Raw genomic sequence first — 15,498 nt, 5'->3', positions numbered from 1 at the left:
ACAATGCCTGGCCATTTTTTGGTTGCAGCCATCATTGTTGTTTGGCGGGCCCAGGCTGGGGATTTGAACCCGCCACCTTAGGTGTATGTGCCTGGCGCCTTAGCCGCTTGAGCCACAGGCGCTGAGCCTGGCAGCTCTTGATGTAGATAATGACCCATTGCCACCTCTTCCTGGGGCTCAGAGGGTCGTGCGTCCAGGCTGGTAACTGATTTAAACTGCTTCCCCCTGGAATGCTCTACCCAGTAGTTCAGAGCAGAGGCAGATCATATTGACTCCAAAGCAGGTCCTCAGGGACACAGACTGCTTAAAACTTTGACTGAGAGCCCTCTTTATTTTTATTTATTTATTTATTTATTTTTGAGACAGTCTTACCTGGTTATCCTTAGTAGAGTGCTATGGCATCTTAGCTCACAGCAACCTCAAATTCTTGGATTCAGCCTCCCAAGTAGCTGGGACTACAGGTGCCCACCACAAACGCCTGGCTATTTTTAGAGACAAGGTCTTTCTCTTGCTTAGGCTGGTCTTGAACTCCTGAGCTCAAGCAATCCACCCACCTTGGCCTCCCAGAGTGCTAAGATTATAGGCGTGAGCCACCATGCCAGGCTAGGTAGCTCTCTTTTGGTCATCGTGGCCACTGGGGGGAAGGTCAGCATCAGGGCCATGCTCTGAATTCATTGTTCTTGCTCAAGGCCCTAGGCTGTGGGCATATCTATTTTGTCAGGCCCATCATATGTGTGTTTTTCAGGGCTTCAAATAGTAATTTAGTGGATTCTGCTATCCCTAGAGCAATGTTTCTCAATCATTCAATTGTGTTGTGTCCCCAGGAGATATTTGGTAATGTTTGGAGATATTTGGGTTGTCACAACTCAAGGGGTGCTACTGGGATCTCATGGGTAGAGATCAGGATGATGCCAAACATCCTACAGTTCACAGGACCGTCCTCATAAGAAAGAATCGTCTGACCTCAAATGTCAATAGTGCTGATGTGGAGGCACCCTGCTCAAGAAAGTTTATGCAGTGTCTAGATGACATCCTGGGATTGAGAAAATCTTCACGTGATTTGAGAGGTGATGCTCAAATCGCCTGGGGTGGGGTAGTTTGAACAAATATCCTGTCTCCACCAAGTTTTGTGGGCCAGGAGAGGATGGGGGGGTAACATGAGAAATGACATTGCCCTTCAGGCTTACTAGAGAGATGGCCAGGATTTGAGGACACTGTGGCTTCCATGTTATTTTTCCCTCATGTGATCAGAATGGCTGGGAAGATGGCCAACTGGGGAGGGCTTGCCCTGGAACCAGCACTAAGGGGTTTCCCTTCCCTTTACTTCTACAACTATAGAATGGGTCAAAGGTCAGCTCAAAAGACTGGAAGGAGGAAGAATTTTTCTCCCTTTCCCCTGGTCTAGGTAATTATCCCTGATCATTTAGCAGCTCTTAGAACGTAGCAGTTAATTAAGACCATGGTGAGGGTCAGGGGGCTCGCCACCCATAGCTAAGTGGTTAGGGCACCAGCCACATACACCAAGGCTGGTGGGTTTGAACCTGGCCCAGGCCTGCTAAACAACAATGACAACAACAAAAAAATAGCCAGGCGTTGTGGCAAGCGCCTGTAGTCCCAGTTATTTGGGAGGCTGAGGCAAGAGAATTACTTAAGCCCAAGAGTTTGAGGTTGTTGTGAGCTGTGATGCCATGACACTCTACTGAGGGCAACATAGTGAGACTCTGTCACAGACAGACAGACAGAAAGAAAGAAAGGAAGAACGAACCATAGGGGAACTGATATGATGGAGCCTTGCTCTTTCCTTTTCTTTTTTCAAACCAGCCCTTGAAGGCACTGTGACCAATGGTGTCTCTTGGGGGAATCTGGGCAGAAATGATTATCTCTGAGGATTCCCTTAGGCTTTTTTTAATCCAGGGCCTACTTTCCTCCTATACCCAGTATGCTTCCCGCTACCGTGCAAGCAGAGTGTGCAAAGCCGTTTTATCATTAGACAGCACCAAATTTGGAAGACAAGCTTGTTACCAAAATATCACATGGTGTTTTCTCCTGCCCAGCTTGAATAAATCCTCTCCTCAGTGCGGAGACTCTTAGGAGCTCCCCCAGGCTCCAGGGATCCAGTCTGCAAAGATGAAGTCTCCCAAGGAGAGAGTCCCTCAAGCATAGAGTATCTCAAGGATGGAGTCCCTAAGGATGGAGTCCCCCAAGGATGGAGTCCCTAAGGATGGAGTCCCCCAAGGACAGAGTCCCCTAAGAATGGAGCCCCCCCAAGGGTGGAGTACCTAAGGGTGGAGTGAGTCTCCCAAGGATGGAGTTCCCCAAGGGTAGAGTCCCTAAGGATGGCATCTTCCAAGGGTAGAGTCCCTAAGGATGGCATCCCCCAAGGATAGAGTCCCTACGGATGGAGTCCCCCAAGGACAGAGTTTCCTAAGGATGGAGTCCCCCAAGGATGGAGTCCCTAAGGATGGAGTCCCCCAAGGACAGAGTCCCCTAAGAATGGAGCCCCCCAAGGGTGGAGTACCTAAGGGTGGAGTGAGTCTCCCAAGGATGGAGTTCCCCAAGGGTAGAGTCCCTAAGGATGGCATCTCCCAAGGGTAGAGTCCCTAAGGATGGCATCCCCCAAGGATAGAGTCCCTACGGATGGAGTCCCCCAAGGACAGAGTCTCCCAAGGATGGAGTCCCTTAGGATAGAGTCTCCCAAGGATGGAGCCCCCCAAGGGTGGAGTACCTAAGGATGGCATCCCCCAAGGATGGAGTCCTCTAAGGATGGAGTCTCTCAAGGATGGAGTCTCCCAAGGATGCAGTCCTCTAAGGACGGACTCCCCCAAAGTTGGGGTCTCTTGAGGATGGAGTCTCCCAAGAATGAAGTCCCTCAAGGATGGAGTCTCCCAAAGATGAAGTCCCCAAAGGGTGGAATCTCCCAAGTGTGGAGTCTTCTAAGGTTGCAGTTGCCCAATATGCAATCCTTCAAGGATGTAGTCTCCAAGGATGGAATTCCTAAGGCTATAGTCCCTCAAGGATGCAGTTCCCCCTAGGATAAAGTCCCTAAGAATGGAGTCCCCTAAAGTCGGAGTCTTCCAAGGATGCAATCTCTCAAGATGAAGTCTTCAAGGATGGAATCCCTGGGATGGAGTCCCTAAGAGAAGGAATCTTCCAAGGATGCAGTCCTTCAAGGTGAAGTCTTCAAGGATGGAATCCCTGGGATGGAGTCCCTAAGAGAAGGACTCTTTCAAGAATGCAGTCCTTCAAGGTGAAGTCTTCAAGGATGAGAGTCATCCAAGGATGGAATCCCTAAGGATGGAGTCCCTAAGAGATGGAATCTTCCAAGGATGCAGTCCCTCAAGGTGAAGTCTTCAAGGATGGAGTCTCTAAGGTTGGAGTCCCTAGGATAGAGGCCCCTAAGGATGGAATCTCCAAGGATAGAGTCCCACGAAGATGGAGTCTCCAAGGTTGCATTCTCCCAAGGAGGGAATCTATCAGACATTTAGGGCTCCTCTCCCACTTCTTGTTCAGGTCTCTTGTCCTCTTTGGCATGGCATACACCCTGTCTCAGGGCCTAGCTGTGTTGCTCTCCATACTTGTTATGCCAACTTCCCTAGCTCTTTCCTTTGTTCCCACACTTCCTCCATGGACAGCACCCATTCACCCTTCTTTCTGCCTGGAGAAATCCTAGAGCCAGGGTTTTAATCAGACAGACTGGGTTCAAATCCCAGCTCTGCCAATAGTTGTTTAAGTGACTTTAGGCAAATTATACAACCTCTCTGAGCTTCATCTCCTCATCAGCAAATGAGAATGAGCCTTTTGGTGACTAGTGAAGGCAATGCCTTAAAGGACTCAGCACACTGCATGGCACAACTGAGCATGGAAGGTTTCGCTGTCATCATTATCATTAGTTGTGTTTTTTTCAATTCTTCAGGCCCAGCTTTCTTGCCATGTTCTTCACAAAGACTTCCTTGATTCCGCCCTTCAGCCAGCCTCCTTCTTGGCTATGTTCTTCAGATCCTTGGAAACTTATATTCTGGCTCTTTCATCACATCCTGCCTATGTCTATTTATTTATATTCATTCTTTGTCTCTACTTACAGGTGCTAAGAAAATTGGGGCTTAATACCACAAAATATAGAGTGTTTTTAGTTGTTTTTCTAATAGTTCTTTCTGATTCATTTGGTCTCTTTCTTGAAGACAATTGGTTTTTTGAAGGTTTTGGACATGAGGACCCATGCCCCACAGTAGCAGCTCTAACTGCATCATATCAGCACTGAATTACCTCTTGCCCTCCTGGGAAAAACTCTCATCTGCTTTACAAGACCAGGAGAACACCTCTCCTTCCTGCTCCCTTCTCTGGGTATCCTCAGGTCTCTGTTCTTCTGCCACAGCATTTCTGTTATTGCACTGTAATGTCTCTCTCTGACCAGCCCCTGGGTCCAAAGGTATCTTTAGTATCTAACTCATTATTATGATAGTCTGGTGAGGTGGGATATTTTGCTGATTAAGAAACTGAGATTTGGAAGGTTATAGAACTTGCTCAAAGTTATCCAGTTGGGAAGTAGTAGAACTGGAAGTCTGACTTCAAAGCCACTCCATTTCTCTGCCTCCAAGCAAGGGACTGGTTGTTGTCATTGATGTATAAATGTAAAGGAGGCTGTAGTTTGCCTTGTGGTTCTGTCATTCTTGGGTGTTCTCAAATCTTGAAACCATTTGGATGTTCTGCTCGTCTCTCTGAAAAATGGGTGCCTCTTATGTCTGAGTGGAGCAGGTTTCTCTTCTTTCCCCTGAGATGTTCTTGCTCAAGCTTCATGGATTGCCTTCATTCCAGATTTTTGTGATTCGTGCATATGACCCCTCTCTTGGATTTTGGGGGAGCTAGAGCTATATTCACATTTCAAGGTGGAGATGGGATATTGTTGTGTCCAAAGGATCTTGGCCATGGTAAGTGACCACTTGATATGATGACTGGCTTCTCCCCTGAATGACTTTGATGCTCGTGCTCCCAGGCTCTGGAAGCTCTCTTGCTGCCTCTGTAGGTGGGTTAAAGTCTTCATCGCTCATATCCAGATCCTAGCCTTTGGGAAGGTTTGGGCTGCTGGGTACCTGTTTTCCTGTATGTGCCACAGATCAGCAGGAATGGGCTCCAGTGGAAGTGCCATTCTAATATTTGACCACAATTTGTCCCCTTAACCATGGTCTCCATGGTCTGGGGTCTTGATATTCAATCCTTAGGGCTGGAGGGGTCCTGTCTTACCCACTCCCACACTGCTATTCTTCAGAAGAAGCCTGGATGTCTTGAGAAATTAGTGGGAGACCCAGGCTTTGAATTCGCATCTCTTCCCTCTCAACCCTGACTCTTGCTTTGCTGTTCTACTTGTTAAAAATGAAATACTCTCAGTGAAAGTTGAACGGTTTTCTTCTTATTATTTTATTTTCCATAACCAGTTCTAATTCAAGAAGAGGAGTAGTTGGATCTTTATCTCCAATGCCTTCCCTCCCCACCCCCTACCTTGTTTGACTAGTGCAATGATTCCAGACAACTCTTACCGTTTTGGGCACAATTGGTTTAGCTGCCCTGAGGCTAATTGTTCCTTGTTCTGTCTAGCTGGCCTCTTTATTTCATGATAGTCCTACCATCCGCCAGTACTAATCCTCTTATCACACGTTATGCCCTGGCTCCAATCACTGTGCCCGCAATTAGACTGTTCTCCTGCTATGTAAACTGCCTCTGCATCACTGATAATTAATATTGGTTATTCAGCACTTCTTCTAGCTGCTAAATATTGAATTCTGTTATTTTTAATTATATAAGGCCCTTATTAATTATCTTACTGAATTTGTCCTGTGCCCACTGGTTATAACAACTCTAACTAATGGATCTGTCCCTAGAATACCCTTCCTTTTCACAATCACATTCTTGGGCATGCAGTTTTAGTATTTAATAGACATCAAACAATAAGGTCCCTCTGGTTCTAATACTCTTAAGTAAAGCTGCCTCAGTACCTTTGGCATCTCCTCCCCAAAGACCAAGGTAATTTAGAAGGTGGTTGTTGCTGCTGTCTTTGGCAATAAGAAGAGAACATGAACGTAGAACCAATGAGAGCAGGCTCTCTAGAGACTGGGGTAGAATGAGCTGGCTTGTAGCTTGGGGAGGAGGAGAGGGAAGGAGAGGAGGGGGAGGAGTAAGGGGTATCAGAGGGAGGTGGGCCTCTGTGTTACTTTCTATGGGTGTAGGGGGAGAGGATTTCTGGAGCTGGCTGTGGGGGTGGAGGCTCAGGGACTTGTGGGCGTACCTGAAGAGAGGCTAGGCTACTGGGATGGCCTTACCACTTCCAGAGACTTGCAGAGGTGGTGGTGAGGGGCCCTTAATTTTGGAAGGGATAGCAGGACAGCAGCCTAGGGGAGAATAAGAGTGGGGGTGGGGTGATTGAGGAGTGTGGAGAACTTTTCAGGAAAAGTGGGCTTTGAAAAAGTCAAGGTGGACAGGTGGGAGGAGTCAGCTATGGATGGGAGGGCGGGAGGAGGGAGAGGAGTGTGGGGGGTGATTAGATGTAATGTGAGTGTGAACCCTCTGCCAGCCCACTGAGGGCAAGGTTTCCTTTTCCCTGTTCTGGTGGCGACTCACTCTCTCCTTTCTCAAGGATGAGAAGCAGGAAAAAAAGAAAAAAGAGGAGCTGACCCTCCCCTCAATGACTCCCCAAACCTGTTTGTCTACTCTCTATCCCCAGGAAAAGCAGACACTCATGTCCCCTCCTGTGCTCCTCAGGAACCCTTTCCTTTGCCTCCAAATGAAATTGCCTCTCACTCTTGCCAGTCCTATCATTCTCCAGGGGTGTTGCCCGTTCTTCTCCCAGCCTGACAGCCAGCTGGCCAATCACCAACCTCTTAATCCATTAATCAACATGACTACTGGTCAGCCAGTTGGCCAGCACTAAGTCAGTTTTTAGCCAGTTCTTTGGAAGGCCATCTGGGTGATCAGTTAGCCAACACACCGGTCAGTCCATGACTCGACTGAGCAGCCTAACCCTTCTCACACCCCTGTTCCCTCCCTCCCTTCTCCTCAACTCCCTAACATTTCAGTTGATAGGATTTACTAATACTGCATAATTGGGTCTGCTTCTTAATCCCCTGCCTTCCCTTTCTCACCCTCTGTTGGAAAACCCCCTTGCCAACTCTGTGTGTGTTACTAATACGCTTTATAACCCAGGGGACCAAGGCATGGGCAGGGACAGGTGGGGCAAAGGTATGAGTGAAAAACCGAACTAACCTTTCTGTCTCATCTGCGGAATGTCGACCATCTTTAAGTCTTTGCTTTCTTGGTCCAGTTCTTTTGTTGTTTTCTTCTCTACTAACCAAGGTCTCTAACTGTTCCCCTTCTCTGCAGATGGCTCTTCCGGGAGGGGATGACTGAGGGGAGAGGAATCCAGAGGAGGGGTGGGCAAGGGATGGGGAGAAGGGACTTGATTTTTTCTGTGTGTTTTATTTCTCCCTCTCATTATAATTTCATTTTCTTTAAAGGAAATATTTCCGTTGAACCTAAGGTGGGAGGGTTTGAACAAACAACCAAATATATATGGATATATATTTTTCCTCCTTCCTTGAGTTTCACAGTTGGTCATTTTATTTTTCTTTCCTTTTCGTTCTGTTTTTTCGTTGTTGTCCTTGTTGTTTTGTTTTTTTTTTGATGCCCCCCTCCCCCTCCCCCCATATCTCCGGTGAAGCACGCAGGGATTGGACACGCTATGGTAAACAAACTGCATTATCTGGTAGATATCACTCTAATTGTCTTACCGTTTGGTTTGCCGTGGGTTTTTTTAACTGTTCGATTCTCCCTCTTTTGTTTCCTCTCCCTGTTTGGTTTTGGTTGTTTTGCTCTTCCAATTGTTTTTTGCGTCCTGGACAATCTTTAGATTTTGCTTTTCTCTCTTTTGGTTTTCCTCTTTCTCTTTTCTTTCTTTTCTGGTCCAAACTCAAATCCAAAAGACAAATGAAAATCAAGGAATTTGGCCTATCCCTGCCCTAATCCCTGACTCCTGAATTCAGACTCCTGGCCAGAGAGACCCGGGGGCAGGCCCCATGTTCATCGGCTCTGGTTAGACCAGCCCCGATGCCAGGCTGCTTATTTCTATTGCTTTATTATGTTCTTTCCCCCCTCCTTTGTTTTTTTCTCTTTGATTTAGTTTTCTTTCTTGGTCTCCTGAAAATCCATGGAAAACACCATCCCATGACATGCTATGCTCTGCTCACTGTCAGCTCCCCGGAAGGACACCTCAAGTTGGGGGAGGAGGTTGGGAGTGAGACCTCCGTGACAGCCAGCTGGGAGGGTTCCCCATGTGGGGGGATGGCCTTGGGAGACACAGGGCTGCCTGGGACTGGTCTGGACCTCATTCACATCACCAGTTCATACCAGTTTGGGGCCTGCCCCACGCTGGCCGCCAGGGGAAAGGTGCCACTCCTTCCCTCATGTCTCAGCCTTGAGGGCTCCTGGTTCTGTCTCCCTTACATTTTGCATGGCATGAATGGTCTTTTCCCCCCACCAGGGACAGCGTCCAGTTCTCCCCACCTGCTCTGTTGCTCTGACTAACACTGTTTCACACTGTCTTCCTTCCGTGCCACTCCCCTCTATACTCTTGTCCTCCCGCATGGCCTCTGTCAGGGGTAGGTTTCCTTCCCTGATGAGGGGAGTGAGAGGAGGAATCCCCACCAGGGTGGGCCTGGGGTAGCAGGGTTTTTTTTATTTTGTCCTTGTCCTGGAAGCTCCTCTGTTTGGGTTGGGCTCAATCCCTTTGAGTGCTGGTGTGGGTGTCTGTGTAAATGCAGCTGGTGTGTGTTGGTGTGTGGGTGTGACTGTGTGTAAATGTTGGCGTGACATTTCGGGGTGTTAGTGGAAAACTGCTGTGTGTGAGACTCTGCTGGTGACTCTCCGTGTGTAAGCGCTGGTGTGAATGGGGCTGTGTGACTGTGTGGGGTTTTGAGCCTGGCGAGGAGAGCGGGGGTGGGCTGTGGGGGCTGGCCCTTCAGTCTAGGTGCCATGACAGGCGGGAACAGGGGAGGAGCCAGGGCTGGCCCTGTGCTCATTGCCTCCCTGTGCCTGCAGGCCCTGCTGCGTGTGATCCCCTGGGATTCCCTCATGCCTGCCCAGTTCTGGCTCTGCGGCAGCAGCCGGTTAGTCATCGCCTATTAATAATGCAGAGTGATTGAGCACCAGGCTGGGGACCCTGCAGATGGACGTGTCTGCTCTCATGGGGCCAGTGCTGCTTGGGTCAACTGCCTGGCCTGCCCAGCCTCCCAGTTCTGTGCAGCTATCTGGCTGCTGAGTGGGGAGCACAGTAGTTGGGGCTCCCAATCTGATTTTCTTTTTCTTTTTTTTGAGACAGAGTTTCACGTATTAACCCTCAGTAGAGTGCTGTGACGTCACAGATCACAGCAACCTCCAACTCCTTGGACTTAGGCAATTCTCTTGCCTCAGCCTCCTGAATAGCTGGGACTTCAGGGCCTGCCACAACGCCTGGCTATTTTTTTTGTTGCAGTTTGGCTGGGGCTGAGCTTATATCCACCACCCTCGGTATATGGGTTTGGCACCTTACCCACTGAGCCGCAGGTGCTGCACAGGGCTTCCAATCTGCGTGGGTCCCAACTTCCCTAGGAGGCTGCACCTCTGGGGCCATGTCTGGCCTTTCTGGACACTTTTGAAGGACCTTGTTTTCTTGTACCTGCATAGACTAGAGCTCACAGCTAAAGCCATCCCAGCCCTCCCCGACTGGAAGCTTTGTATGGCCATTCCCAGTGGTCCTGGTATTCTAATGGGGGCATGTGGAGGTCCCAGGCCACCCTCCACAGGCTCCATTCCTCCAGCTACTGCTTTTAGGAGTTAGCTGCCTGCCTATTCAAGCCAGGCCATTGAGGTACCTGTCAGGAGCTGACCATTGGAGCTTTCTTTCTTTTTTCTGTTCTTTTCTTTCTTTCTTTCTTTCTTTCTTTTATTTATTTATTTATTTATTTATTTATTTATTTATTTTGAGACAGGATCTTGCTCTGTTGCCCTGGCTACAGTGCCATGGCATAATCAGAGCTCACAGTAACCTCCTCACAGTTCTGGGCTTAAGCGATCCTTCTGCCTCAGCCTCTCAAATAACTGGGACTGTAGGCATGAGCCACCACACCCAGCTAATTTTAAATATTTTTTGTAAAGATAGGGTCTCATTATGTTGCTCAGGTTGGTCTTGGGACCTCCTGAGCTCAAGCCATTCTCCCTCCTTGGCCTTTCAGAGTGTAAGGATTACCAGTGTGGGCCATTGTGCCTGGCCTGGAACTTTCTTTATGGAGTGTCACTAGATAGCCAACCTATGAGTTTGGGGACAGAAGGGAGGCCAGATAAAGCCATGTGGTGTGCCCCAAGCAATGGGGGAATACCATCCTAGAATTAGTACCCAGAAGACCTCAATTTGGTTAAAAATTGGCCATGTGGGCTAGGGCTACTGAAGCTTACTTTTCTCATCTACCAAATGGGCTGATAATATACCTGCATTATCTATTTCATGGGATTGCTATGAAGATTAAGTAGGGTGATAGAAGTGAAAGTATTTGTACTCTGTAAAGGACATTAGAATTTTATTAAGCTTTAGAAAATGTTAACTAATTATTTCACTGTTTCCAGGGAAGGAATGTTTTATAAAGAAATGATTCCCTTTTCATAGTAAACCGTGGAGAATACAGCATCTCTGGCCCCACTGGAGATCCTATTACCTTCCCTTCTTAGAAATCAATCCCAAAATAACTGCATGAAACTCAGAATGCTTCAGGAAGTGGGCTGGGGAGGAGGAGGGAGGAAAGATAAATGACTTGGTTAAGTTGGTTAAAAAGCAAACAACCCTGTATGGTTTCAGCCTTGGTAAGGAAAATACACGTATCTGCTGAATTTTGAGTCTCTAAAGTCCACTCTTGCCTGCGTGAGCAACACTGATTGATGAACAGATCTGGTTGTCTCTTGGTGGCCTCATTATCCTTCACAAACCTGTGCTAGGGATGAGCTCTCTCAGGCCAAGACTGGAGTCAGAGTTAGGCACCAATAGTGTTTGATGTGTTCTGATTTCCTAGGCATCCCCTAGACAAGTTCAGTTTAGTTTTCAGTTTGTTTTTACTAACCCATTTATATGGACTCTTGTTATCTGATCACTTCTCCTTGGTGAGAGGGTAGATATAGACCAAAAAGGCCAACTAGTTGAGAGGTTTGGATTAAGTAGGATTAAGTAGGTGTGTTCAGGCTGATAGAGTAAAAATAATGATAGTTAGCCAGGTTTGCTGGCTCACACATGTAATCCTAGCACCTTGGGAGGCTGAGGCAGGAGGATCACTTGAAGTCAGGAGTTTGAAACCAGCCTGAGCAAGAGCAAGACCCCAACTCTACTAAAAATAGAAAAATTAGCTGAGCATAGTGACACATGACTGTAGTCTCAGCTACTCAGGAGGCTAAAGCAGGAGGATGGCTTGAACCAGGAATTTGAGGTTGCAGTGAGCTATGATGATGCTACTACACTCTAGCTTGGGTAGCAGAGTGAGACTGTTGTAAAAAATAAAAAATTTCCCTTTTCTTACACTGGGGTCTTTCAATAGCTTTCTCATTTTGCATGTCATACAAACTGGATGGCAGGCAGTAGGCAGAGAGTTCTCCCAGTTAACATATGGGGAAACTGAGGCCCAGAGACAGCATATCTTGCTTTGGGTCATAAGGTAAGATATAGAGGAGTTTCACTTCAATTTTCTCACATGATGCTCAGAGAAAGCCTGGAAGAAATGGAAATGATAGAAGTTGTTAAACTCCCTTTACAGATCAGAGAGGTAAAATGAGATTGTGCCAGAAAGTGGTGAGGGCTGAATGAATGCCCAGAATTTTTCACTTCCTTCCTTTCTTCCTTCCTTCCTTCCTTCCTCCCTTTCTCCCCTCCTTCCCTCCTTCTCTCTCTCTCTCTCTCTCTCTCTCTCTCTCTCTTTCTTTTGACAGTCTCACTCTGTTGCCCTGGGTAGAGTGCTGTGATATTAGCCTAGCTCATAGGAATCTCATACTCTTGTGTTCAAGTGATCCCTCTGCCTCAGCCTCTTGAGTAGCTGGGACTACAGGCAACTGCCACACTGCCTGGCTAGTTTTTCTATTTTTAGTAGAGAAGGGGTCTCACTCTTGCTCAGGCTGGTCTCAGACTCCTGAGCTCAAGCAATCCATCTGCCTTGGCATCCCAGAGAGCTGGGATTATAGGCATGAGCCATTGTGCCAGGCAATGAGTGCCCAGACTTTCTTACCTGAAGTCTTTTCTCTCTATGCCCAAACTATCAAATTTCAGTGTTGGGATTCACAGTTGGGCTGTAACTTCTTGGTATGTCTTTTCAGTTCATTCTGTCCCCTCACAAAACAAGTGGCTAAACCAAACACTTAGTGGGACTTTCCTGACCTCAGTCTGGAGACTCGCCCTTGACCCCTGTCTTCATCCCCTACTCCCACCCACTCAGTCCTGAGGGGATGCCATGACCTTTTCCCTAGATGAGTTGCTTTTAATCACCTTTGGCTCTAGGATCCCTTTGAGAGTTTGATGACAGCAATGGTCTCTTAGAAAAGAAAAAAACCCCAAACCATTGGCACAGTTTTGCATATAGTGTCAAGGGGCTTGGAATCCCCGAAGCCCAGCCACCTGCCCAAGAGCTAAAAACACTTGTGAGGCAGTCTTAAATAAATCTCCCACACAAGGAGGTCAGTGGCCCTGTAATTATTGCAGGCAAGTGGGAGAGGTTCTGGAAGATGGCAGAAGGACACCCTTTTCTTCCTCAGCCTTTCTTCTTGGAGCCTGGTGGGCACAGTTGCCCACCTGTGTGGGGCCATTTATGGCCCGCACCTAGTTTCACATCCCACTCAGTCTGCTACAGGGGAGCAGAGAAGTGGCCATGGCAGGGAAGGCTGGGAGCCCACCAAGGTCACAGGCTGTGCTCTGAAGCCCCCCAGCTTGCTTCCCTGCCTCTGGGCAGGGCAGTTGGCTCTTGCTGCCTCATGTCACTTCCCTTGTCCCCTGGCTGGATAGAACTCTTCCAGGGCAGAAACTGGTTCATTGCCCTTGGCGTACTCAGTGCCCATTTGGTTTGGCTTGTAGGTGTTGAGTATGTTGGCAGGGGTTGGGTGTAGACTCTTTGCTGTGTCCCAATAATTCCATAATGCCGTTTGGAAAGGAGGTGGCCAAGACGTCCCCCAACAGCCTTGGGGAGGGTGTGGTGTGTGCAGGTGTGTCTGGAGGTTGTTTGGTGACAAGTAAGTGGTGGAATGAATGTATGGGTCACTTGCTGGTGAGAAAGGTCACCAAACCCTTTCTTTCCAAACCCCTGAGTGTCTCTGTCCTAGTGGTCACTCCTCTCTGCTCCTCTGTTGGAAGGAATTACCCTCTTCCTGCACCCTGCAGCTCTTTCGCCTTCATCTCTCTTCCTCCTGAGGCCCCTGCCCTGCATGTTGGCTGCCTTTCTCTGGCCTGTCTTGCTGGGCCTGGCCTCACCCTGCTCCTCTAACCCGCATGTGTCCCACTGGCTGCTCTGTGTCCCATGCATGGCCCCCTCCCTTCCCTCCTCCCCCGCCGGCCCCACCCCTTCCAGAAGCTGCGTGGGGGGGGTTGGGGGGCAGGGGCATCCTGAACCCTGGGGAGGAGGGGGACCAGGGGAATTATTCCCCTGTTTCCTGCTTTTACTAACGAACCTGCCATTTTTGTGTCTGGACTTTGATTTGTCTGAGGGAACAGTCGGGTTTTACTAATCCAAGTCATCTCCCTCCCTGCCTTCCCCAGAGACCTTCCTCTCTTCCCTCCACCCTCGGCTTCCTTTCCACCTGGTGTCCGTCTCCCTCTTTCTCCCTCTACTCTTCTCTCCGGCTGCACTTCCTTGGTTATCCTGGCTCCTGCTATCCTCTTTCCCCACCCACCCCTGGGCCATATGGGGTGATTGAGGCAGCCCTTTCCCAATAGGGGGCTGTGGGAGTGAGTGGGTGGGAATGTACCAGCCTGGAGGGGAATTGAGGAGGATGTCTCCACTGTCTACCAGGTCAGGTCCTTCTAACTTAGAGGGCAAAAGGAGGGTGACCTTGGCAAATGGAGTGGGGTAAAGAGAGCCCGTAAAGTGAGGGAGGAGGCCAGTGGCCAGTGCCCTGGCTTCTGAGGTCAGAGAAGGAGGACACAACTGTGGGGCTCAGATGCGCTGCATGAGATTCTCTTCCTGGGGAGCTTTGGGGTCAGGAGAGCCTTCTTCCTGCACAGGAGCAGGGTACACTTGAGGATCTGTCACCAAAGAAAGTCATAGGCTCCCCATGTGTTAGGTTTATAGATTGAGACACAGGCAGCATGACTCTGGGTCACAAAGCAACTTGTAGTTGACCTTTAATGACCATGCACTGTGTCCCCTTGACTATGCTTGGATTAGTGGGGTTACAGAGACACATCAGGCTTGTGCCTGCCCTTTAGGAGATGACCAGTGGGAATAGACCACACTTGGACTCAGGAACTGATTAGTTCTGTTCTACCTAAGGTTACATTCTGCCTTCTCCAGAAGGCTCCTGGTCTCAGTACAGCATCAGGAGGGGTGGAGCCAGAGGCTGGGATGGAGCTGGATTGCCCCAGGAAGGTCCCTTCACCTTGTTACCCTTTTCCTGTCTAATCCCTATCCATTACTCCTGGTCCCTCTTATCTTTCTCCAGCCCCCCCTTCTGCCCAGTCTAATCTCATTTGCATGTTTTTGTGACTAATACTTTGAACCTTCCCTTTTCTACCTAGACCCCTACTTCCTAGTCTCCCAGGGTAGAGGGAAGAAGAAATAAATGATAATGACTAGCCCTCCCCTCAAAACAACACTCAAAGCTTTCACACTGCCCCCTCCACAAGGATGACCCCTTATCTTCTGTCCCGAACCTAGTTACCCCCAGCACAAGGTTTGATGGTTCTCAGAAGGTGGCAAGAAGGTGGCTCTGCCCCACTCACTGCAGGCTCCAGCCAACCTCAAGAGGGCCTTGAGGGTCTTGGGAAGGTGGGAAGCTCCCCTTGCCCTTGTTCTTCCTGTGTCCTGTAGGTGTTCCTCCCCCTCAGCTTCAATATTGGCATCCTGGAGACCAGTCACTAGAGAATGGCTGGCAGCATGTGCGTAAGGGCTGGTGTGTGTAGGGACATCATAAGATATGACTTGAAGGCCTCAATTTCCAGACATTACCAGCAAAGGAGGTACTGAGCCATGTTTAGAGAGTGAGCAGTGGAGTGAGCTGTGTCCTGTGGAAACACAGTGTTGAGCTAACCATGAGCAAGCTTCCTGCTTGCCCTGTGGGGGTTCACCCTCTTTTACAACTGGCCCCCTGAAACCACTGCCCTCCCAGAGTGGGGAGGTTCATGGTCCCACAGACCTGGCTCTTTCCCCACATCCTTGAACCTTTGTGGGCTGATCATAGGGTTAGACTTTTTTTTTTTTTTTTTTGAGACAGAGCCTCAAGCTGTCCCCCTGGGTAGAGTGC

The 15,498-nt window shown here is 48.8% G+C and overlaps 1 protein-coding gene across 5 annotated transcripts in view; it reads left to right on the top strand.

Moving 5' to 3' along the window:
• NRXN2 (neurexin 2) overlaps positions 1-15,498 on the top strand; it is a 111,058-nt gene that overhangs the window by 37,494 nt on the left and 58,066 nt on the right. For 3 of the 5 annotated variants that reach the window (XM_003798613.2, XM_023518521.1, XM_012810654.2), the window contains exon 6: positions 7,706-7,729. The exons of 1 other annotated variant lie outside the window; for it this stretch is intronic. In XM_003798613.2, the coding sequence (XP_003798661.1) occupies positions 7,706-7,729 (24 nt within the window). Of the gene's footprint in view, positions 1-7,705; positions 7,751-15,498 lie in introns of all 5 variants that reach the window. One more of the 5 variants, XM_003798612.1, reaches the window with a different exon arrangement.

The sequence above is a fragment of the Otolemur garnettii genome, unplaced genomic scaffold (assembly GCF_000181295.1).
Source record: "Otolemur garnettii isolate 467f Iridium unplaced genomic scaffold, OtoGar3 scaffold00140, whole genome shotgun sequence".
In the NCBI taxonomy this organism is placed as follows: domain Eukaryota; kingdom Metazoa; phylum Chordata; class Mammalia; order Primates; family Galagidae; genus Otolemur; species Otolemur garnettii.
This window is presented reverse-complemented; position numbering and strand designations above follow the sequence as displayed.